The sequence below is a fragment of the Pseudoliparis swirei genome, chromosome 22 (assembly GCF_029220125.1).
Source record: "Pseudoliparis swirei isolate HS2019 ecotype Mariana Trench chromosome 22, NWPU_hadal_v1, whole genome shotgun sequence".
Taxonomy (NCBI): domain Eukaryota; kingdom Metazoa; phylum Chordata; class Actinopteri; order Perciformes; family Liparidae; genus Pseudoliparis; species Pseudoliparis swirei.
In genome coordinates, this window is record NC_079409.1 from 5,073,234 (window position 1) to 5,097,311 (window position 24,078).

The window sequence follows — 24,078 nt, forward strand, 5'->3', positions numbered from 1 at the left end:
TCTTGAAAAACTGTCAAATGAGCGAGGGAAACCCCGCCAGGCCAAATAATGACCTTGAGAAGAGCCCAATGTCACGAGCACCTTATCGTGAGGATGAGCGCATGGAGAGAGAGGAAGGTTTCTCTGAGGCTTGTTGACACATGGCAAAGGGGATTTGGAAATACATATTTTATATCCGGCTTTTGGCCTTTATTGTCATAATTTGGCTCAATAGCGCCCCCAGCCAATAAAACGCTCCCCAAACAGGAAGTGGCGTTCAGTTAGCACTCCGACCTGCATAAGCTGTGAGGGCCCGAACATCCCTGTAGACTGTAGTATTATTCACCTAGTATTATTAGTGTGGTATTAGTCACATAAACATGATTATTAGAGTAGTATTAGTCATGTAAACATAAATATCATGAATATTAGTGGAGTATGTCATGTAAACATGAATATTAATGTAGTATTAGTCATGTAAACATGAATATTAGTGTAGTATTAGTCATGTAAACATGAATATTAGTGGAGTATTAGTCATGTAAACATGAATATTAGTTTAGTATTAGTCATGTAAACATGAATATTAGTGTAGTATTAGTCATGTAAACATGAATATTAGTGTAGTGTTAGTCATGTAAACATGAATATTAGTGTAGTGTTAGTCATGTAAACATGAATATTAGTGTAGTATTAGTCATGTAAACATGAATATTAGTTTAGTATTAGTCATGCATATCATGAATATTATTACTTCCTGTCTCCTCCAACAGGAGTTCATGAACTTACGCGACATCTGGAGTTTAACAAACCGGCTTGAATAATGGATACGGAGTCACACACACAAACACACACACACACACACACACACACACGCACACACACACACACAACCCCTTTATCACGTATCGTCAAACTTATATCACCTGCTCCCAGGACCACTTCCCACGGCGTGCACGTGTGACTGTGTGTGTGACTGCGTGTGCACGTGTGACTGTGTGTGTGACTGCGTGTGCACGTGTGCCTGTGTGTGTGACTGCGTGTGCACGTGTGACTGTGTGTGCACGTGTATAGACTGCGTCAGTACTTCTTTCTTTTCTACTCTCTCTCTCTCTCTCTCTCTCTATCAAACAAACTTGATTTCTACGCTGCCCTCCCATCTCTCTTCAGTCCTTCACTCCCTAAACAACACCCTCCGCCCCCCCCCAACTCTCTCTCTCTCCAACTCTGGTATTTCCCAGTGAAGCCCCCTCCTCACCTCCCTCTTCCTCCCCTCCTCTCCTCAGACGGCTTCTTCAGTCAGCCGAGTGGAACTGGTGCGTCTGCTGGAGAGAGAGAGAGGCAGAGAGAAAAAGAGACAGAGAGACAAAGAGGCAGAGAGGAGGTAGAGAGGAGAACATACGCTGGGTCAGAGCGCTCAGTTGCTTCAGACAATCACGGGGGAGGAGAGAGAGACACTGGGAGAGAGAGAGAGAGAGAGAGAGAGAGAGAGAGAGAGAGAGAGAGAGAGAGAGAGAGAGAGAGAGACAGGGGAGGGAGGTAAATATGTGACAGGATGTGGTTTCCCTGAGCTTGCAGAACATCGCTCCTCGGACATACTTGGAGCATGACCGAGACGCGCTGAGCTCCCAGTGCGCGTGAAGCTCCGCGAGGTGGAGAGACGCGAGCTGCTCCGGTTCCTCCTCGGCGCGCGCGTGAGGAGTACGTGTGTTCCCCTCGAAGCCCGGAGAGCAGCCCGCCTGGACAGGACCTGAACCTGAACCTGAACCTGAACCTGAACCCCCCCCCCCCCCAGTCCTCCATCCCTCCCCAGTACGATGCGCCGCTCTGCCCCAGCTGCTGCCGCTGCCGCGTGCGCGTCGGAGCGGTGAACTTTTCAACGAGATTCGCGAAACAGGTACGTACGTGCGCGTGAGAGCTTCCTCAACACGTGTGTGTGTGTGCGTGTCTGTGTGTGTGTGTGTGTTCGTGTGTGGACAGCAGCCTCCGTGAACTTGGATGGCGGCAGCGGTCTCACCACAGAGGATCATTAGGAGGCGATGCCGCAAGCCACAAGTTTGGCTCCGGGAGCGGCGCGTCGTTCAGCAGCGGGCTCTACAGCCACTGCGACCACACACACACAGACACACACACACACGCACACTCTGACCACTCGTCATGCACATCAGCAGGTCTGGTTGTTTTGAAGTCACATGCTGGATCCAATCACAGACCCGTACCGGGTTTCAAGACCACAGTGAGGGGGGGTACGGGGGGGGGGTGCTATACTGTACTGTACGGATGAAGGTTAGTGTGTGTGTGTGTGTGTGTGTGTGTGTGTGTGTGTGTGTGTGTGTGTGTGTGTGTGTGCGTGCGTGCGTGCGTGCAGCATGCGCCTATCTGTCCGTGTCTCGTCTGTACAAGTGGATGTTTACATGCTTCGACTGTGTGCTCCGGTACACGAGTTCCCCCGAGCGCGCGCGCGCGTGCGTACTGGGAGGAAGAGGAGGAGGAGGAGGAGGAGGGGGTTTAAAGGGGAAAACAAGTTGAGCGATGGCAGGAGGTGAAGGAAGGAAGGGCGGGGGGGGGGGGGGGTGATATCAGGCAGGAGGAAGACGAGGGCACGAGAGAGAGAGAGGAAAAGCCGGGGGGAAGAGGGGCAACGTGTGTGATAGAGAGAGAGAGAGAGAGAGAGAGGGAGAGAGGGAGAGAGAGAGCTCAGTCTGACTGAACTGCTGTTAATTAGTTCCAGCTGGTGACTGTGGAGCTGTGTTCACTCTACAGTGTTGGTGGGTCAGGAGTTGCCTCTGTCTCAGTCTGCTACACACACACACACACACACACACACACTCACACACACACACACACACACGTGGGTAACATACGCACATCGAGAGACACAAAAAAATCACTTAAAAGGAAAACAGCATATGGGCAGCCCCGCAAATACACTGAAACATGATACAGGCTGCACACACACACACACACACACACACACACACACACACACACACAAACACGCGAGCGCATGTTCGTGCGCACGTGTAGCCTCAAAAACATCCCAAACAAAAAAGACACCATCAGATGATAAACGTATGATGCATACAACATCCACAAACTAAAAAAGAAAACACATGTTCAGTGTAAATGCACACATCACACACATCACACACATCACACACATCACAAACGTCACACACGTCACACAAGGACTCACTTGTGCGCGAGGGGAATAAAGCTCTGCGCTGAACTCTGTCAAGTGTGTATCAGAGGGTGAGTGTGGCGTATAGGTTTGACATGCAATGAACACAAGCACACATGACACACACACACACACACACACACACACACACTAACACACACAGAAAAAGGAAAACACGATGGAAAACACGCATGGCCGCTTCACCCGATTGGCCGCTCCTCAGCTCGGCTGGTGGAGATGTGGAAGTGATTATCGAGGTTCGGGCTGCGCTGCGTTGTCGCGTGGGGAGTCATAGCAACGGGCCGAAGGTGAAAAGAACATTATCGTACGAAGAAAAAAAAACGTACGTTTTATTCTCTCCAATCTCCCTAGTTATGTGATTTCATTTGAGGTCGACCAACACGACGGCCGTGGATGGAATCTCACTCGCGCCTCGTTAAGACGGACTCCACCCGACTCCCTCGCGTTACGGCTTTTATACATCGCGAAAGGCCATAACATCTACTTTCTTCATCATTTCATCCGTATGGACCCTCTTCGTGGATCGTTCATGGCATCAGGAATAAAAATCCATTTATTACCAAATTAAATTAACCTTTACAGCTGTAGACTTAATGCATTATGGTAAAAGCTTCTTTTTTTTGCTCGTAAGTTATTACCATATAAAACTGAAAATGACTCACTAATGTTTTGGGGTTAAGTTGGAGGCCAACATATTTATACTTGTATGGTTCAAGCCCCGAAATCACTGCATCCTACACTTCCCAGGATGCATCACGATGTTCTTTCTCGACTATTAAATAACAATTTATTTCGAAATTACCACATCCCGAGAAGTTTGTGATAATCTGACAGGGGGCGGAGCTTTCCAGAGTAACAATGAACGTTGTCATCAACATGGGCGTTGTACTCAAGTTGTAATAACTCTGACAGTCAATTCACTTTAACACTAAATATACTGAACATGTTTAACTCTAAATATTTACACCAACACTGGGGGATATTTACTCTATGTTATTGTTGTAATAACTCTGAAAGAGTCAATATACTTTCACACTGAATTCATCTCATTATATTAAACCTGTAAAATAAAGTTATTCTTCACCCGCATTTTTATTCTGCCCGTCAACAGCATATTAATCTTCTACTCTGGAAAAAAAAATTTCAACGTGCTTCCCAAAAGTAAAGCCCACACGTCTCCATCGCCCCCTGGTGGCCGGCTGTTCTGCGACGGCTTGAGCACGCATTTTAAAAAACGGCAATATCGCAGTCGGTTATTTTCATTAAATTGTGGGAAGCCAGAATCGAGATGAGGATACGTATGTTTCTATTAATTGTGCTCTTGGTTTGTATACAGTTGTTCTCAGAGCATGAGTCGTATCTCCGTGTGACGGCTAAACTGAATTTAGGAGGATTCTTAGAATTTGGAGCCAAAACTAACGGCGAAAAAACATGAAAAATTGACTTTTGTAATTAAGGTGGAGCGACTCTTTGAAGCATATTCAACAACGTACAGTAACAGTCGTTCTTTAAGAGTTTTACACATTTATTTTCTGACTCGCTTCCTTCCACCGGCAGCGTGTTTGTTTTTGAGCCGATGTTGATTTTCCTTCTCAGTCGCAGTCTTTTAGTAAACATGTATTTTAATCAATTTATGTTTGCTATCTGATCCCAGTGAATCCCCCCAGCGAGGTGTTAAATTTGATTAAGGTTAATTGGCAAGCGTTTGGCTGGTGAGAACCCCAAAAAAACGTGCCCTCGTAAGTATAGACAAACACCCACGGACGCACAAACACAAACACCAGGACATTTTAACGCACGTCGAATTGAAAGGTTATTTTTAAACCATTTTAATTTCATTCTAATCTCATTTCACCCTGCGCCTGTTTGATGCCAGGGACTCACATCAGAGACGTGACGAAATACATAAACACACGGACGATTTCATTCCCGAGGTCGACTTTTTTTACTCCTGCGAAATAAAAAAAACGAGTAAAAAAATTGGATAATCATGACAAAACATGTTATCTAAGTTTGGGGTCACATAGAAATGTCCTTATTTTTCAAAGTAAAGCTCTGTTTTTATCAATAAAGATAACGTTAATTTAATCATAAATACTCTCTACATAGTTAATGTGTAGATGACTATTCTCTGGTGTTAATGAAGTCTCTACAGAGGTGTGTAGAGGCCCATCTCCAGTGTTCTAGTGGTACATTGTGTTATCGCCTTAGAAGACTAGCGGAGGGGTAGAAAACCCTTGAAAACCCTTTTAATGTGAGCGCAGCTGAAAACAGTTATGCTGCTGAGAGAAGCTATAAGCTGGCCTTCCTTTGAGCCACAAGAAGAACTACATTAATATTTACAATAAAAATCATTATTTATAACCTCCTCAATGTCTTGACTAGATTTTATATTCATGTTGCAATTAATTTGATGAATAAAAGTGTGAGTTTACATGGAAAACACCAAATTGTCTGGGTGACCCCAAACTTTTTGAACGCTGGTGTACATATTTAGTTCTCGGAGTTATCTGTATTTCTTAGAGATGTTCCCTAACCTTTGAATCCAGGATGTTGGTGTAATTAGTTTAAATGAGTCTCTTTGTTGGCAGTGATGTGAACTCCAGGCAGTAAACATGCCGAGTGGCGCCCTAAGGTTTGACTTATAGTATAGCCGGGACGAGACGCGAGACAAAAGACACGACATCCAGCCGGTCGTGTTTCCTCAAAGGAGAAGACAAAGAAACTAAAAAATATCAACAACAAAAAAAACATCCCCCTTGATATTCCTATAAGGCAAATTGACTCCTGTTGTAATGGGCGGTCAAGAAACGCTGCAGCGGTATTGATCGGCTAATGTCCGCCGCGGACGTATATCGATGAGGTGTCTGAAGACCGGGGAACTTGGCTTTCGGCTGGCCTTAATAAAAAATGACCTGCCGGGAGCGAATTCACCGAAAGCAGTGAGTCACTCCCAGAGAATCTCCTCAAACTCAGAAAATACAAAGAGGGCAAACGAAGAGTTTTCTATTTTTAACCAAGTTTCTCTCTCTCTCTCTTACTCTCTCTCTCTCTCTCTCTCTCCAATTGACGAACAATCCCTCTTTCACAGCGTCTCCTTTCGAAAACATTTTTATTTTTATTTTGTTATTGTACAAGTCCTGGCGTGGAAAGATTATTTAGAACAAATCAAACTCATGACTGTCAGAGACATGCGGAGAGGAGGGGAGGAGGAGTGGAAAGGAGGAGGAGGAGGTGGAGGAGGTGGTGGGGGGGGGGGGAGCCAACCCTGGGTGTGAGGGGCTTACGGCAAACCAGAAAAAGGAGAGAGAAAAAAATGAAAGAGAGAAACTGACAATGAAAGAGAGAGAGAGAGAGAGAGAGGTTGATGAAGGGTGGTGCCTATTATTCTCCTGAGGAGGGAATAGTCATAGAGGGGTTGGTTCCCATGGCAATAGCTCTCTCGATGCATGCGTGTGTGTGTGTGTGTGTGTGTGTGTGTGTGTGTGTGTGTGTGTGTGTGTGTGTGTGTGTGTGTGTGTGTGGACTGTAACCGGGGCCTTGAGACTGTACGGAGACAAGGTGGGTCGAGGCCATAGCCAACAAAACGCGGAGCCACCCGGAGCCTCGAAAAAAGGGGGCGGAGCATCTCAGACAGACACGATTGTTTACTCTCTCTCTCTCCGTCTCTCTCATCACAACCTCATCTTCTTCTTTTATTTTCCTGCATTACAGTTCGGCATCGTCCTTGGCCATTCAAAGCAAATAAAATAAATTCAAGAAGCAATTCCACCTCTGGCCTCCGTGTTGGTGCGATCTTCAAAGTATAAATGTTTAATACATTCGAGGCATTCGCTCACAATACCCGAAGCTTTCGGAAGATGTTTGCATTTGTGACCAGTTTGCAAATCCTAAAGCGTGTTCCACACCTTTCCTCCCGAAAAAAACACTTCCTCTCCTCTTCTGGTTCAAACTGGACGTCACAGGACGTTACGCTGACTCGTTAATCGTCATAGGAAACGAGAACAATTTGTAGTTTTTTGAGGGAACCCCATGAGGTGCAAAAAAAAGAGTTTTCTAAAAGTAAAAAATAGTTATTTTTCGGCCAACGAAGCGTTAAAACTGACAAACCGGAGCGACGTAATCTCAAAGATTTCAATATGACGCGTAGATTCTGACGGCGTCGCGGTTTCATGGTGAGGATGATGGTAGAAGCGCTTATTTAAGCTTTTTAAGCCTCTCGTGAGGCAAAAGCCACTTCCTGTTTGTGTGCTCATGGTCTGAAAAGTCATATTTACACTAAAACATGCCAAAATGTTCTCTAAATATATATATTGTTTGCGGCTAGCTTAGCGCTTTATGTCTGCTATATAAGCGTGTGTAAAGTAGCCGTGTGTTGAGCCACCTCTCACACATACTGGCAGGCTCTATTGTATTTAAACAGTATTTAAACAGTTTAGATAAAAAGTTCATGTTCAGTATATTTAGCCACACACAGTAGGTCCCTCTCTTAAAGGGACAGTACAGGTTAAAGCATTAACAACCTGTACTGTCCCTTTAAGAGAGGGGCCTACAGTGTGTACTGTCCCTTTAACCTGGCTTATTGTTTCATTTGAGTCCCTTTTTTTCTCTTCTCCGTCCTCTCTCTTCCACTTGGGTGAGGATTCTAGGTGGTAAGGACTAAAGGAAGGAAGAGGGACAGTACAATTGTCCGTATGTTAATGCTTTAACCTGTACTGTCCCTTTAAGAGAGAGGCCTACAATGTGTACTGTCCCTTTAACCTGGCCTATTGTTTCATTTGAGTCCCTTTTTTTCTCTTCTCCGTCCCCTCTCTCCCACTTGGGTGAGGATTCTAGGTGGTAAGGACTAAAGGAAGGAAGAGGGACAGTACAATTGTCCGTATGTTAATGCTTTAACCTGTACTGTCCCTTTAAGAGAGGGGCCTACAGTGTGTACTGTCCCTTTAACCTGGCCTATTGTTTCATTTGAGTCCCTTTTATTCTCTTCTCCGTCCTCTCTCTCCCACTTGGGTGAGGATTCAAGGTGGTACGGACTAAAGGAAGGAAGGAAGAGGGAAGAGTGGGTGGGGGATTTCCAAAGGGAGCGTGCGTTCACATTTCCAAACGGACGGCGTCACCCGAAGCCGAGAGAGACGGAGAGTGAAGCTCGGAGGGTTTTCTGAAGGACAGTCGGACCGGACGTCGCCTGTCGGCTGAGGGTCCTGTGACCTTTGGTCGGACAGGTTGCTCTAAGTGCTTGTTCCGGAAAAACAAACCCACACGAGGCATTTCCTGCTTCGCCAGAAGTGGTTTCATGTTCTGCAGGGCCCGCCTCCAGCAGATAAAATATTGTCACCCCCCCCTCCCCCTCTCACAGAATCATGCATCATTTATACTTTTCACTCCACCCTCCCTTAGTTTGGGAACCAATTAAATTCAGGCGACTGGCGCTTTCAAACGTCGCTGGTTCAGTGAAATCAAAATCTTGTGCTTCTCGTTTTATCTTCAGCTGTCAATCCATCAAAAGCAGAATCCCGAAATATAAGAGGTTTTTTTTAATGTGTGATCTTACCACCAATTCCCTAAACAGTTGAATCCATCTGGTAGAGCCCGTGTTTATGCAAGGTCATTTGGTAACCACGGTAACCCCGGCTCACATCAGTGCAGGGGTTTTCCCCGCGATGCCAAAAAGTAGAAATACGTGAAGATGTGTGTGGTGTGTCTGGTGGAATGAATGAAAAGCTGCCTTTGTCACTATTTATAAACACTTTGATATTTGAGGTTCGGTTACAATCTTGACTAATAAAGAATTATGATCAATTACTTCATGAGATGAGGTTCTGAGTCTGAATCCATAAGAGTATGAAGATGAAGCCGAAGAGCAGTCACCAACAATCTCCAGTGAAATAGTTACCTAGAAGTTCTTTATTTATTTCTAAAAGACATATATACAGTATATATATATATATATATATATATATACATATATAGCCATCACTTTGTAATATAAATTTCTTCCAAGAAAAAACTAAAAATGTACTGTATGTATATACTATATATATATATATATATATAGTATATACATACAGTACATATATATTCATATATATATATATAATTATTTTTTTCTTGGAAGAAATTTATATATATACATATATACTATATATATATAAATTTCTTCCAAGAAAAAAAAAAATCTATATTTTCTTGGAAGAAATTTTTTTTTGACGAATGCCAATTTTTTTAAAAAGGAAGGAAAACAAACTGCACTGAGAAGCATTTCTACTACTTGGTCAGTTTTATACGTGACGGTCTCTCCGCCGCCTCGGACTCTCCTCCTGGCGTCCAAACTACAAATGATCCTAAAAACAGACGCCACACGCTTCCTTTATTAGCTTCAAAAAGATCAAAAGTCAGAAAAAAGGCAACGAGGTGGCGAGAGAGAGAGAGAGAGGAAGAGAGACGACATGGAGGAGAACACAAGAACACGGCGTCCTTATTCATGTCCTCCTCATAATAATCCACCCTGAAGCTTCCCATGCTGCCGGGTTTGATCTCAGCCACGCTGCCATCAAAGCGCCGCGGGCCTCGCTCTGCGGGGGATCTCAGCTGCTGCTGCGTCGCGTGCGATCGGTCAAAATCAAAACTACAGTTCCCGGTTCCTCTATGTAATAATTTGAAACTGCATTTCCAAGGAGTTCAGATCAAACTCATGCATAATGTGAACTCCTAGATTGTTTGTAGCAACATGGAATTAAGGCCCAAACCTGCAGCTCTGCAGGGCTTTTTAGCGTCTTTTTAGCGTCTTTTTAGCATCTTTTTAGCGTCTTTTTAGCATCTTTTTAAAGCTCATTATTTGTGTTGTAAACCAGAACAATAACTTCATGATGCTGAGAGCATCCACACTGATGAAGACTAACGTTGGCAATCAATTATTCATTGATAATTGATCATAAATGGGTGACGGGACAGTTGTCATAGGGCTATATGAGCTAACGCTAGTTAGCCTAGAAACTAGCGTTAGCTATTCACAAATCAGCCGGATTGCTTCCCAAATGTTTTTCTTCTTGATTTTTGTTTCTTTTTTAAAAACCTCAATGATAAGACTCTCCTCCGATGTCGAACCTCGTGAATTCAGACGGAGGTTGATTGGCTGATGTTGATGTTGGACTTACTTTAGTTAGATAACCCAGACAACACGTCTGATTGATTGCTAACGTCGCTCCATGGATACACTACCGTTCAAAAGTTTAGGGTCACATAGAAATGTCCTTATTCATCGAAGTAAAACACTGTTTTCATTGAAGATAACATTAAATTAATCATAAATCCTCTCTCTACATAGTTAATGTGTAGATGACTATTCTCTGGTGTTTAATGAAGTCTCTACAGAGGTGTGTAGAGGCCCATCTCCAGTGTTCTAATGGTACATTGTGTTATCGCCTTAGAAGACTAGCAGAGGGGTAGAGAACACTTTAAACCCTTTTTATGTGAGCGCAGCTGAAAACAGTCATGCTGGTGAGAGAAGCTATAAAACTGGCCTTCCTTTGAGCCACAAGAAGCAATTAATTTGATGAATAAAAGTGAGTTTTCATGTAGAACACCACATTTTCTGGGTGACCCCAAACTTTTTGAACGGTCGTGTACCATTTCTGCCCTAAAATGGTCAAAACAATATTTGACTTCCGCTTTTAATAACGTGCCAGAGAGCACCAGGCGACCCGGATGATCGACGCCGTGGCGCGGAAGCCGAAGCGAAACCGTGAAAAGCGTACAAATCGTTACCTGACCGACGGACGTAAAGCAGTGAGAGGCGGACCCGCCCCCTGATGTTCCCCTGCGCCGCCAACACAAAACAATAAGTGCTGCGGGATGTTTTGGTTGTAAAGGGCCGGAGCTGAGTGCATCCCAGAGACAACAAAAGCATCCCGACGTCAATCCCCGAGCTCACAGAGACGGAATCCTATCGAATAAAACCTCTTATCATATAAAACCTCTAAATGCCATTAGCGAGACACAAAAGAAAGAACGAAATGGCGAGAGGATCGTTGCTAATTCAGCGAAAAGGGAAATCAATGGCCCTCCTTCCTGGGACCTTTTTATCTTCTTCTATTCTGTAGCTCCACAGAGTCTCTCTCTCGTCCCTGACTCCGACTCCCGGCCTGCCAATCTCACCGAAAAGATAAATGAATGGAGAACCCAGGGTTGGAGAGGAGCCGAGGGGCTCCCGGCTCAGAGGAGAGGGGGCGGAGCCAAGAAACAGTGACAGGGGAGAAGAAGAAATGGAAATCGTAAACATCTCACATCTTCTCTGTCAGTTCAGCTCTAAAAAATACTCCTCAAGGAGCTATGCAAATACACGCACCTCCATCTTTTCCTCTTCCCTCATCCACTTTGTATCCCCCCCCCCTCCCTCTATCCTATTGTTCTGAGTACCTCTTCTTGCAGACGTACATGACAGAGCCTCTCCTCTCCCTCTCGTTGTTCCTCCTCTCTCTCCCAGGTGTTTAGGGGGAGAGAGAGGATGAAAAGCTATTTACGAGTAACTGAAGGCGAAACAGTGGAAAAATTGTTTAGCTTCTTCATTTATTTCTTTTCTTCTTATCTTCTTTCCACGTTTTCTCTGATGGCGGAGGCACTTTGTGAAGCAGCAGCGCCGTCCTGAGTGACAATTTAATGGTGGAGGGGGTGGAGGGGGGGGGGGCCTTGAGGAAAATCTGATTGTGTGATAGCGTGACTCATGAGGCCCGACGGAGACGCCGAGCGGACGCACAGCGACCGCCACGAAGCTCCGCCCCTTTTCAACCGACTCTAATTGTCTTTTTTTCTCGTCAGACTCTATTTTCCATGCATTGACCCCCCCCCCCCCCCCGTTTACTCGCTCTCCATTGATTGATTCTCACCTTTTCCATTCTTGCCGTTCACCTCATTAACGAAGCCCCCCCCCCCCTCCCTGTCTGCCCGTTTCCTTCCTTCCTTCCTGCCTCCCCCCCCCCCCACACACACACTTCCTGTCCTGTCTCTGAAGCGACGGCCAGGCTCGGATATCCGTGGTTTCCAGTCGTTCTGTAATTAGTAGGCAGCATAATAGAGAGGGGTTCATCATCAGCCGAGGGGCACCGCATTCATCCATCCGTCCATCCTTGAGTTTAATCAGCGAGCTCACACACACACACACACACACACACACACAAAGGGATGTCACCTGCTCCCAGAGCGGCGGCGGCGCTGTCACAAACCATTTGGGGCGAGGCGGCGCCCGCTCCACGCTCTCGTCTCGGCCTGATTTGGTCTCCCTGGGAAACGACGACCAAGGGGGAAAAACGAGCCCATTTAGTCGCGTTCATTTATTTATTTACAGACGCTCAATCCGGCATGTTCGGCTTTATTGTTTGTTTTTCTTCACGGATATCAGAGAGCATGAATGTCTGCCTTCATATGTGTGTGTGTGTGTGTGTGTGTGTGTGTGTGTGTGTGTGTTTACCCAAAATACTGTCTGGTTTTCTCTCTCTCTCTCTTTTGGTGGTATTCTCTATACTTCTTATTGTGCTTTTCAGATGCATTGATGATCAGGATTTTACACAAAAGACGTGATGAGTTGTTGTCTCTAGACCACAGGTGTTAAACACGAGGCCCGCGGGCCAATATCGGCCCGCCACGTGGTTTTATGTGGCCTCTGACGTCTTGAAAAAACCTATGATCGCCCTCTCTTAAAGAAATTTCAAAAGAAATATCCTGTGCTTTTATTTTGAAGGTTTCAAATTAAATGGATTTCTGTTATAATATTAGAGACCGTTTCTTACGTGCAATATTTCTACACATAAATAAACAATAATGAAATGCAAATAGAGTTATTCAACAATATGTTTGAGTAGTTCATACAGTGTTTCAGGTACACCGGCCCTTTAAGAGGGCGGCCATGATGCTGATGCCCTGCTCTAGACGTTGGCTTTCGAGGCGTGGCGTCAGAGAACTGCGCAGCTATTTGTAAAAGTTAAAGTTGTGTGGCGAGGAGGATTATTACGATCATGACAATTAGATATATTCTTTTTTGTTCTCAATACTTTATGATGTTTTTTCCACATTGTCGTCGTCCTCTAGGTGTTATGTCTATATGTATTGTCTTTTGTCTTATAATAAATAAAAATAAATAAAAATTAAAAAAACATATTCTGACCCCGAAAAAAAATATAATATATATATATTTTGATAATTGATTAATTGTTCCAGTATTTCTTTTAAAAAATTAATATTTTTTTTAAAAGATACAAAAGGATGACTATACTCTTAAACTTGCCATATAACATTCAATCATAATGTAATGCAGATTGGATCCATCGCAAGCCGGTTTTAAGAGTTTCCATTCACATGTTATGGATATGAATGGAAACCGTTGGTTGTCTGCGAAGATGGAAAAACAAACAAAGAGCATTTTGTTTTCTAGTTAAAGAGTAAAACCACCAAGCAGCAGGGATGAGTTGTTCATTGTGGCGTCGCTCGAATGAAAGGATCCGACCGCTTCCTTCACCGCAGGTTTTACTCTCCACCTCCAATTCGTTCCCATAAACTCCACACATGAAACTGCACTTTTTGTCACACACGATGACAATGAAACTGCTGACTCAGGATGTTTTTTCTTTCTCTCTCCAGGTTGGCAGAGGTCCCGCCCACACACACACACACACACACACACTCACTCACAGAGACAGCCATGGGCTGCGGGCTGCGCAAGATGAAGCCGACGTCGGAGGAGAACAGTCCGGGGAAGATCTACTCCACCCTGAAGAGACCGCAGGTGGAGACCAAAGTGGGCGTGGCCTACACCTACCGCTACCTGGACTTCCTCATCGGCAAAGACGGTGAGACCTGGATTTAAAACTCATCTGCCGTCATATACGCCTCCATTTTTAGTTTTTAGGAGTAGTTTTATTTAAAGACGGCGTATAAATATATGCACCAGTCCTGATATCAACAGTATTGATCTGCTCATACAGAGAACCGATCGGAAATCCAACTAATAGGCCGTACGGCTCGCTCTGTGGGCATGAGCGCGATGCTCGTTTTATGTGTAGACCAACATCAGCCTTGACCTTCACACAGCATATCATTATAAATGTACTTTTACTGAATTGTTAGGAGTTATAAAGCAAATAAGTACTTACATTTCATTGTAAGAATGTGCTTTCATTGAATAAATCGGCCCCGTCGTCACTATTTGAGTCGGTATCGGCCCTGATATCCATATCCTTGCATCCCTAAATATAACTCACCGAGTCGGGCACTAAAAGCCTGAATTCTCAGCGCAGCAGGAGTCGCCATCAATCAATAATCCCCACGGCTCCTTTTCTTTTGTTTTTACAGCCATGTTACGGCCATTTTGGTGCTGCTGAAAATCTAAATGATTGCCGCTTTGCACATGCACAGTTGAAATGATACGAGGAGCTCGAGGCCCGAGGCGTCTCCCGCTGCATCGTACCTCGGCGTGATAAGAAGGCGATGTGCCTCACAGGTCTGGAAAAGGGGGGGGGGGGGGTCTGCACCGCAATCTGACTGAATAATGCTCCTCCAGCGCGATTAATCCGTGACATAAAATGACATTTTTTGTGTGTCTCCAGTATAATAGAAAAAGGTGCAGGATTCAGATGCAGGAGGAATCTCTCACTGGTGTGTGTGGCATCGCGCTGGCTGTGGTTTTCAGGAGGTTTTCTCTTGTAATGATTGAGCGTTAATTAGCGGCCGCGGCTCTAATTCATGTTCTCACAGTCAGTGAGTCGCGCTCCGGCGCCGCGCTAATGACAGAGAATCTTCCGGCCCGCACGTCGTCCTGCTGGTGGCAGCGAATCCAACCGGTTGGCGAGGTTTAATGAACACGACGGTGTTCCAGGCCGCAGGTTTGATCCCGGCGGAGGCGGAGCTTCGGCTCGTTTCGGTTCGTTTGCGTCACCGTGACGATGTCGCTGACAGTCGGACGGGATCGGGGGATTTTACGGCGCTCTGCATGTAAATATGGAAATGAATCAGTTTCCCTTTTCAAAAAGATAGCGACCCTCCACACACACACACACACACACACACACACACACACACACACGCACGCGCGGAAAAGGCCGGTGGAGCCCCCTCCTCCGCTTCCTTTCCTCAGCCGGAGGTGTTTACGCGACGGTTGGTGGGTGTTGCTTCCTGAGAGGCCGAGAACTAAAGCCTGTGTGAGTGTGTGTGTGTGTGTGTGTGAGTGTGTGTGTGTGTGTGTGTGTGTGTGTGTGTGTGTGTGTGTGTGTGTGTGTGTGTGTGTGTGTGTGTGTGTGTGTGTGTGTGTGTGTGTGTGTGTGTGTGTGTGTGTGTGTGTGTGTGTGTGTGTGTGTGTGTGTGTGTGTGTGTGTGTGTGAGTGTGTGTGTGTGTGTGTGTGTGTGAGTGTGTGTGTGTGTGTGTGTGAGTGTGTGTGTGTGTGTGTGTGTGTGTGTGTGTGTGTGTGTGTGTGTGTGTGAGTGTGAGTGTGTGTGTGTGTGAGTGTGAGTGAGTGTGAGTGTGAGTGAGTGTGTGTGTGTGTGTGTGTGTGTGTGTGTGTGGTGAGTGTGTGTGTGTGAGTGTGTGTGTGTGTGTGTGTGTGTGTGTGTGTGTGTGTGAGTGTGTGTGTGTGTGTGTGTGTGTGTGTGTGTGTGAGTGAGTGTGTGTGTGTGTGTGTGTGCTAGATATTTTAAAAAGGTGGTGAAATAAGATCCAGAAAACTTTTTTGAATGTGACCCGAGACTTTATTCAGCAGTTATAATATAAGTTGAATTGTTTTTGTTTATTTGCGCAACAAACCTCCGTGGTTAAGTTCAGAAGGTTAAAATAACTTTCTCATGTGATAAAACTGCGTTTCTGTTCCGTTGACCTGGTTTCCCAGTGACGGTCCCGTCTGTGATGGACCCGTCCGACCTCCCCTCCCACACGTCCTCCTCCTCAACACCTCCATCTGTGAATTCACATTTCTATTTGGACTTTTTTTAGTCTAAAAACATCGTTCTGTTCTACAACTGTCTGCCACCGAGCTCGTGAAAGGCGACGATACGTCAACGCCGTGTTAACAACTTGTTTCTACTTCCCCCCCCCCCCCCCCGGAGGCCTCAGAAAAATTATTCTATGTTTAAGAAATGGGATTTAAAGACAAACGTCGTCATTTTCGGGACATCTGGAACTCGTTTATGTCTCCTGATGGTTGCCTGACGACGTGACGCTCAATGTGTTTCCTTGCATATAAATAGGTGGTTTCCCGCGTCGTGTCGTCTGCAAACTTCCGCATAATGTCAGAGCTCAGACGACCGGCATCAGCACCGGGGTCGAGGGTCAAGATAAATCTAAGGGTGGGCGTAGAGTTAGGATGAGATGAAGATTGAATATGTCATGGGGGGGAGGGGAGGGAGGGGGGGGGTCATTAAGTTGGGCAAATGGGAAATTAATGTGCTCAAGGACGACGACACTGTGCGAATTTGCGTGCGCTCCAGGGGTATGGAGGAGGAGCCAGGGGGCTATATATATATATATATATATATAAATTATATATGATATATATAATAAATTATATATATATATAATATATTTATATATTATATATTAATGTTATATGATATATATATAATAAATTATATATATATATATATTATATAATAATTATATATATGATATAAATAATAAATTATGTATTTATAAATACATATATATATATATATATATATAGCCATCACTCTGTAATTTCTGTTCGTGACAGTTATCGCTGAAATGATGGTGGGAGGGCGGCGGTCGGGTGGGGGTGGGGGGGGGGGTGGGGGATGGTCCTGGAAGCCGGGAGACGTAGTGCCTCGGCGTGTTCTTCCTGACAGTTGATTAGTCTCCATTAGTGTGTCAGCCTGACTAGACTGGATGGATGGATGGAGGAGACCTGGGAACGTGGGGGCATCTCGGCCCCCCCCCCCCCCCCACACACACACACCTCCTCTCATACTGGACCTGGCATGAGGCCGGAGGTGAGCGGGTGCCTCCCTCTTTGTTGAACCGTGTGTGTGTGTGAGTGTGTGTTTGGCTCATGGCCATGTGTGTTATCTTCATGCATTCCCTGTACTGGTGGGGGCTGCTATACTTACTGTAATCAGTTTCCTCTTCCTCCGTCTCTCTGTCGCTGTCAGTAAGCCTCCGTCAGTGTGTCTCTGTTGCCCGTCTCTTGAAATATGTGTGTGTGTGTGTGTGTGTGTGTGTGTGTGTGTGTGTGTGTGTGTGTGTGTGTGTGTGTGTGTGTGTGTATTTCCCAGAGAGAGCACATTAAGTTTGAGGAATCAGAGTGTGTCCGTGCTGAATCATTTCTCCGCATCAGCAGTTTTTTTCTTTTCGGGGGGGGGGGGTGAAGGGTTATAGCGTGTCGTAATTACTTTGAACCGGGTACGTAAGTGTGGCCGATGATTTATGCGTCGGGTCTGTTTTTATCCTCCAGGAAACCTGTAAAATATTTAAGACAAGTCAAAGATTATGAATATGAGAATATCCTCTCTGGAGCTGCCGGGCGTGAACATGCACTCAGATACTCAGAGCGAGGTCATCACACAGCTGACGTGTGAAGGTACTAAACTGCGGTGCTTTACAATTCACGAGTTCCCGAAGTACTCGACGGGACACGTGGCACCGGCTCGTGAAACGCTCGGGAAGCTCCGTTGAAAAAAAAAGGAAAATGAGTGAAAGCTGCAGCGGTTACACCCAAACCTGGAATATGATCACATGAAACTATTTCTTTGGACTTATTAGACATTTCTCAGAGGTATCGACAAAGTAAACGTTCCGAGTCTCCTCCTAAACGACAAGTGAGCTTATATATCCAGTATATACACCATGTGCTGCCAATGAACCCAGACCAACCCTCTCTGGAACAACACATGTGTAGCCTAACTATTTACCTCATCCGACTGGACCCGAAACTATTCAACCAGACGACCATCACATGTGTGCATCTTATTATTGAGGTACATTATAACTACAGTTATATTTAACTTCAACAGCAACACACATCCTCACTCCCCCCCCCCCCTACTCACTCCTTCCAGTTGGTCTCTCCCGGAACTATACCCGGGTGGTTCGGGCCCCCGGGGAAGTCTTTTGCCCGAACACCCTATGGAGGATTAAACAGGTGGAGGTAAGTTAGTATATAGATACACCCACAATGTTCTTGTGACGGCGCTGCGGCGTTACAGAAGTATTCTTCATCCACTTTCATGAAAAAGAAAGAAAAGTTGAGCATTTATGAGCAAAATTAAGCACTTTGTGTTTTTGGTTATTAAGGCCACGTGGCGAAGAGACACACATATAGTTTGGAATGGCCCCGAGGTCAGAGAGAGAGGGGGGGGGGGGGGGGGCGAAGGCCAACACATCGGTGTCACTGATCTTCCTCGCCGCTCTTTCACCAGCACGTCGCTTCTCCACCTGTCGCCGGGCGGAATAGTTTGAAAACTGACCTATTTAGGAAAATGTCGCGCCAAAAACGGCACGTTGCACCTTTAAGGCGACGGACTTTGTGTGTTTGGAGAAAAAAAAATGGAACATATTGTTGTTCCTCATAATAAAAAAAGGAAGAATTTGTCAGCAATAAAAAAGCCAAAAGTTATAAATAAATTAGAAAAATACTTTAAAAAGTTTGAAGGGAAATTCAACGAGCCACGAAAGTCTCATTTGGAGTTTTTCTGTTTAAATGATGATAAATAATAATTCAGTTTGATTATTAAAAGAAACTTTAAATCGTGTCTTGACAATCAGAATCAGAAGCATAACTTATCTTATGCAACTGGAAAAGCAAATTATTATATTTCCTTATGCTCCAGGAAGTATTACAGTGTCGTGTCACACACGTCGTAGACAGCATCACAACAAGTGTGAGAGGGAGTTGTTTTTCTTGTTTACTCATCATCATCATCATCATCATCATCATCATCCTCGCTGTCACTGTGTAATCGTGCGTGTATTCGAAGCCTCTCGCTAAAACGAGCTAATGCACCAGAAGCTGCAGACATTTGTTTTTTTCCCGCGTCAGCATTTTTAACCGGGCACAACACGCCGGCCTCTCTTCCTGGAGGAAACGACGTTAAGCTCACTACCCTGGAACCGCGGCACCACAACGGCCCCCGAGGGCCACGAGCCCGCCGCCGACATGTGGCTCCGCTGCAGAGGAAAGAAGGGCGGAGCGGGTGATAAACAGACGAGTCGGCGTTTCATTTTGTTTTTAGGATCGCGCGATCGTCGCTCTGCGGCCGTTCAGGGGGTTTGATGGAGAGAGAGAGAGAGAGAGAGAGAGAGAGAGAGAGAGAGAGAGAGAGCTGCTGTGTGAAGAAAGAAAGAAGCCAAAAAAACACGACAACAGACGGGACGAGTCTCATTCCCCCAAATGAGATGTTTAAAATGTTAAAACACATACATACACACACACATATGAACACAGACACACACACAAACACACACACACAGACAGACACACACACACACACACACACAGAGGCCCAGACAGCGTTTGATATCATCTCCGGTGCTAGACACATCATTTATATGCAAAACCCTCCAGAGTCCCCGAGACCCCTTAATATGAGCTGTAGCAGGTGAGTGACACGCAGGAGCCCCCCCACACACACATACACACCTCCACCTCCACCCACCACCACTCAGATACAAGACGGCGCTGCAGGAGAGGTCAGCACCAACGGAGTGGCGTTCCGAGGGGAGATTAGTCCTCGGATGGCAGGGGGTGCGAGTTGGAATCGAATCGCAGTTACTGGAGGGGAGAGCGGCATCGAGGACCGAAGTCACGGTCATCTGCTTTTTTCATTACATCTCCACTGTAACCCCCCCCCCCCCCCCCCCAAAGCGATTGTAAAAGAGACGATATTACATAATTAATAATAATCCGGTTCTCTGCACACCGAGCGCTGCCGATGGATCGTGCGACCGACGGTGTGCACGATGCAGACTCCCAGACTCCGCCCCCCGGACTCCGCCCCCGCCCCCGGCCACTTCCTCCTGCGGCCGCTGCTCGTGTCGTTCGGCGAGGTGCCGAGACAAACGCGGTGGCGCGGCGGCGCGGCGGCGGTGTGGGCGTGTGGCGGTTCCGTTCAGCGAGCTTCAAACGGCTGACAGAAAGTTTTTCAGGGCAACAGGAAAACGCAGATTTCTGCTCGGTTCTTTCCCTCCCTCATTCCCTCCCTCATTCCCTCCCTCCTTGCCCCCCCCCCCCCCCCCCCTCATGTCTCTTGCTCGGCTGTGTGTTGCAGATTATCTCTTCTCGTAATGCTTCGTCTTCGGGGCAGACTGCTTCCTGTGTCTGAAGGCTTCGGTTTTGCTGTTTACTGAACTCAGTTTCCAGTGTGAGGTCTGAGGGTGTGTGTGTGTGTGTGTGTGTGTGTGTAGGTGTGTGTGTGTGTGTGTGTGTGTGTGTTGTGGAACATTCAATTTCCCTCGCTCAAGAGGAATATTCTCGCCATGATTCGATTCAGACTCGTCCGGGCCTGCAGGACGAGTGTGTTACGAAAGGAGGGGGGGTGGGGGGGGGGGTCAGGCAGTGAGAGAGGAAAACACCCCCCCCCCCCCCCCAAATATATATATATACACAACCCGAGGCCCTCTGGGTTTTATTTTGTCAGGGAGATGCGAGTTGTGCATGTGGGCGGGGGGGAACCGGCGTGCGTCATGAGACGAGCGAGAGCGTCTCGAAGAGGAAACGAGGGGGAAACCAAGAGTGTGTGTGTGTGTGTGTGTGCGTATGTCAGCATGTGCATGTGTAGTCATGTGTTTCCGCGTGTGTGTGTGTGTGTGTGTGTTGCCTCTTGTTTCCCTCCCCCGCCCCCCCTCATAGCTTTATTGGCTCTCATTGCCGTCCCATCGGATCTAATATGCCGGTATTGATCGTGTTGCGATGCAATCAGACTTCTCCACCGCGGCGGAGAGAGCAATCTAAATCTAACAGGACGCCTCCGGCCCCCACCGGCCCACCCCATAAGCCCCGCCCCCAAAAAGAGGAAGCAACGTGTTTCCTGTGCGTGGAGAGAAACACGAGGCTCCTCCGGTCGTGAGACGCGCTCTGAAGAAGCCTCGTCGAGGCCGCGCAAGCAGAACAGGAAGTGACCTCCGCCTTGACCTCACTTCCTGCCGAGTGGGCGTTTACAGCGCGTCGTCAAAGCAAAAATAAAATATAATACATGTTTTGGGGCGTTTTCAACATCAGAAGTCGGTTAGCGGACAGACTCTGATGCAAAAAGCAACATAAAATGTGTGTGTGTGCAAACCGTGATGTTTCCCTCCTGGTGACCTGCGGTCGGCTTGAGTTTAGGAAAATGCTGACTTGGCGTTTCTTCAGGAGTTGTGAAATTATGTTTTTTTTGGTCTGATAACGTTCTCAGAGGAACGACGTGTTCTCTCGGCTCGAAAAGGTGAAGGGCCAAAAACGTCCAGAAACGAGTTGTGTGTTTCCTCCCCACAGCGACAGGTTTTCATGAAGCCAGCCAGAGGTTCGTCTGGAAATACAAGATTTGAACGTGAAAATTCAAGTTTTGGTCTCAAATTCTGTTGCGTTGAATATAATTTTATTCAATTATGTTTCAAAATATATACTGTAGATATTATTTTTAACTTTTTTTATAGTTTCTAATCTTACTTTTTCCAAGTTCAAATATATTTTTATTTTCTTTATGTTTACAATTTTATTTTTTCAGTTTTAATCTTTTTTTTCAGGTTCAAAAATGCTTTAACAATTTTTTTTTATTATTATTTACGGTTCAAATCTTTTTTTTTTAAGGTTCAAATCTTTTTTTTACATTTTGTAATGTTATTTTTTCAGTTTTTAATCTTATTCATGTTTGAATCTTTATTTCCAGGTTCAAATAATTTAAAAAAATGTAATAATCTTATTTTTCAGGTTCAAATCTTTTTTTCCAGTTTAAAATCTTATTGTTTTACAGTATTAAATCATATTCTTGCAGGTTCAGACTTGATCTGTTGCGTGGGGGGATGGCGGTGAATAACTCTGATGTGTCGGCTTGAAAATGAAATCCCTCACATTGCACCTCCAGAACTCGTGTCCTTTCCTAAAGGATGTATCCTCAGTGGGAGGCTGCGATGTTTAATAATGCGTGAGAGACTTGTTTTAAAATGCAACGAATTCATTTCAGGGAACATGACTCTGCCTGAAAATCCGGCAGTTAGTGAAAAAAACAACAACAACAACAACAACCAATGTTTCTGTCCTCAAAAACACAACGATGACTTCTAACGTTAATATTACTTCTGTTTTTTTGTCGTTGCTGCCATCAGTCATTTCGTGAGAGTACGTGTCATTTCTAAGTTTTATCAACGTGAAATGAAAGTCTTCACAATTAATATTTAACAGACGTTGACAACACAACACAGACTTGTTGTCAACACTTTCTATGACGCTCATGTCTGTAACGCATTAACATCCATGACTAATACGATCAGGAACATGCTTATCTGTTTGTAGCACTGGATAATTATGTAATGCATAATTCAAAGTGCTTCATAACAATAATAAATCATTATAAAGTATTATCTAATTGCATGGGTCACGTGTATTATAATTACCATCATTGTAATATATAACAATGTGTCTATAATGCATTATTATCACTGTTATAATGCATTTTTAATGCAGCTTTAACACATGAAGCATAGACTTCTATACTACCAGAGGAGTCGCCCCCTGGTGGTCAGGAGAGAGAATGCAGACAAACAAATGAAGCTTAGACTTCTATACAACCAGAGGAGTCGCCACCCTGGTGGTCAGGAGAGAGAATGCAGCTTTAACACATGAAGCATAGACTTCTTTACAATCAGAGGAGTCGCCCCCTGGTGGTCAGGAGAGAGAATGCAGACTAAACAAATGAAGCTTAGACTTCTCTACAACCAGAGGAGTCGCCCCCTGGTGGCCAGGAGAGAGAATGCAGCTTTAACACATGACGCATAGACTTCTATACAACCAGATGAGTCGCCCCCTGGTGGCCAGTAGAGAGAACGCAATTGCGAGGTTTCGATATCGCTATAAACTGTTCCAAAAATACCAAATCAAAAGCTGAGACGGCTCATGTCGATGTGTCATTTATTGATGTGCATTATTACAGTAACACTATGTCGTACAAGTGTACCAGCAGTGTGTTTTCAGCAATGTTCAATACACACAACTGAGAAAAACTTTTTATATTCCCAGACTTTTTAGATATGAAAAACAAAACAAGCCACACTGTAACTGCTCTTGACACACCGTGTTGACTTCTGTTTTTCTTTTGTTTCACGACTTCATAAACATGACTTTCTGACGACTGCATCTCCTTTTTCAGTCTGTTGTTATAATCCTAGACGAGAGGCAGAGACAGGTGTCACAGCCGGGAGCTGATTATGAACTGGGTACCGCACACGTGCACTCGCTCCATCATGATTACACATCCATCTCATATTTCACTCTCTCGTCTGGCTGTCTTCGGGGTCCTCCGTTGGTTCCAAAGGAGTCAGATGACGGTGGTGGGATGCAGGAAGAGAGGCCACCTGTTGCTCAGCACGGCCTCCATCTGGTGGGAGATTAAGGAGCGGGGGCCGTCTATAATCTGACTTAATTACTTCTGAACAGCCGGGTGATGGATATGCACTGTGTTTCCGTTACGCCTACGCACGGGCCCTCTGGTTCCCCTTGGCCCTCCGGGGTAGCTCTGGGAAACTCGTAATTTTTTCGAAAATCATCAATCAATGTTCCCTTCATCTCAAACTCTGAATAAGGATCAGACGATGTGCCGATTTGCTCGTATGTGTGGAAGTGAATGTCCTTTTAGCGGCAACGTCTCAACAAATAGAGGACAGATGACCGTGGAATTGTAGCTTGATAACTTTGATGATCCTTTTAGGTGCTATA

At 45.4% G+C, this 24,078-nt stretch overlaps 1 protein-coding gene across 1 annotated transcript in view; it reads left to right on the top strand.

Annotated features, from left to right (window-relative positions):
* Positions 1-1,577: 1,577 nt before the first annotated feature.
* LOC130213217 (raftlin-like) overlaps positions 1,578-24,078 on the top strand; it is an 86,892-nt gene continuing 64,391 nt past the window's right edge. Inside the window, exons 1-2 of the mRNA XM_056444694.1 lie at positions 1,578-1,876; positions 13,811-14,019. Of these exons, the coding sequence (XP_056300669.1) occupies positions 13,872-14,019 (148 nt within the window). The 5' untranslated portion in view covers positions 1,578-1,876; positions 13,811-13,871. The remainder of the gene's footprint in view (positions 1,877-13,810; positions 14,020-24,078) is intronic.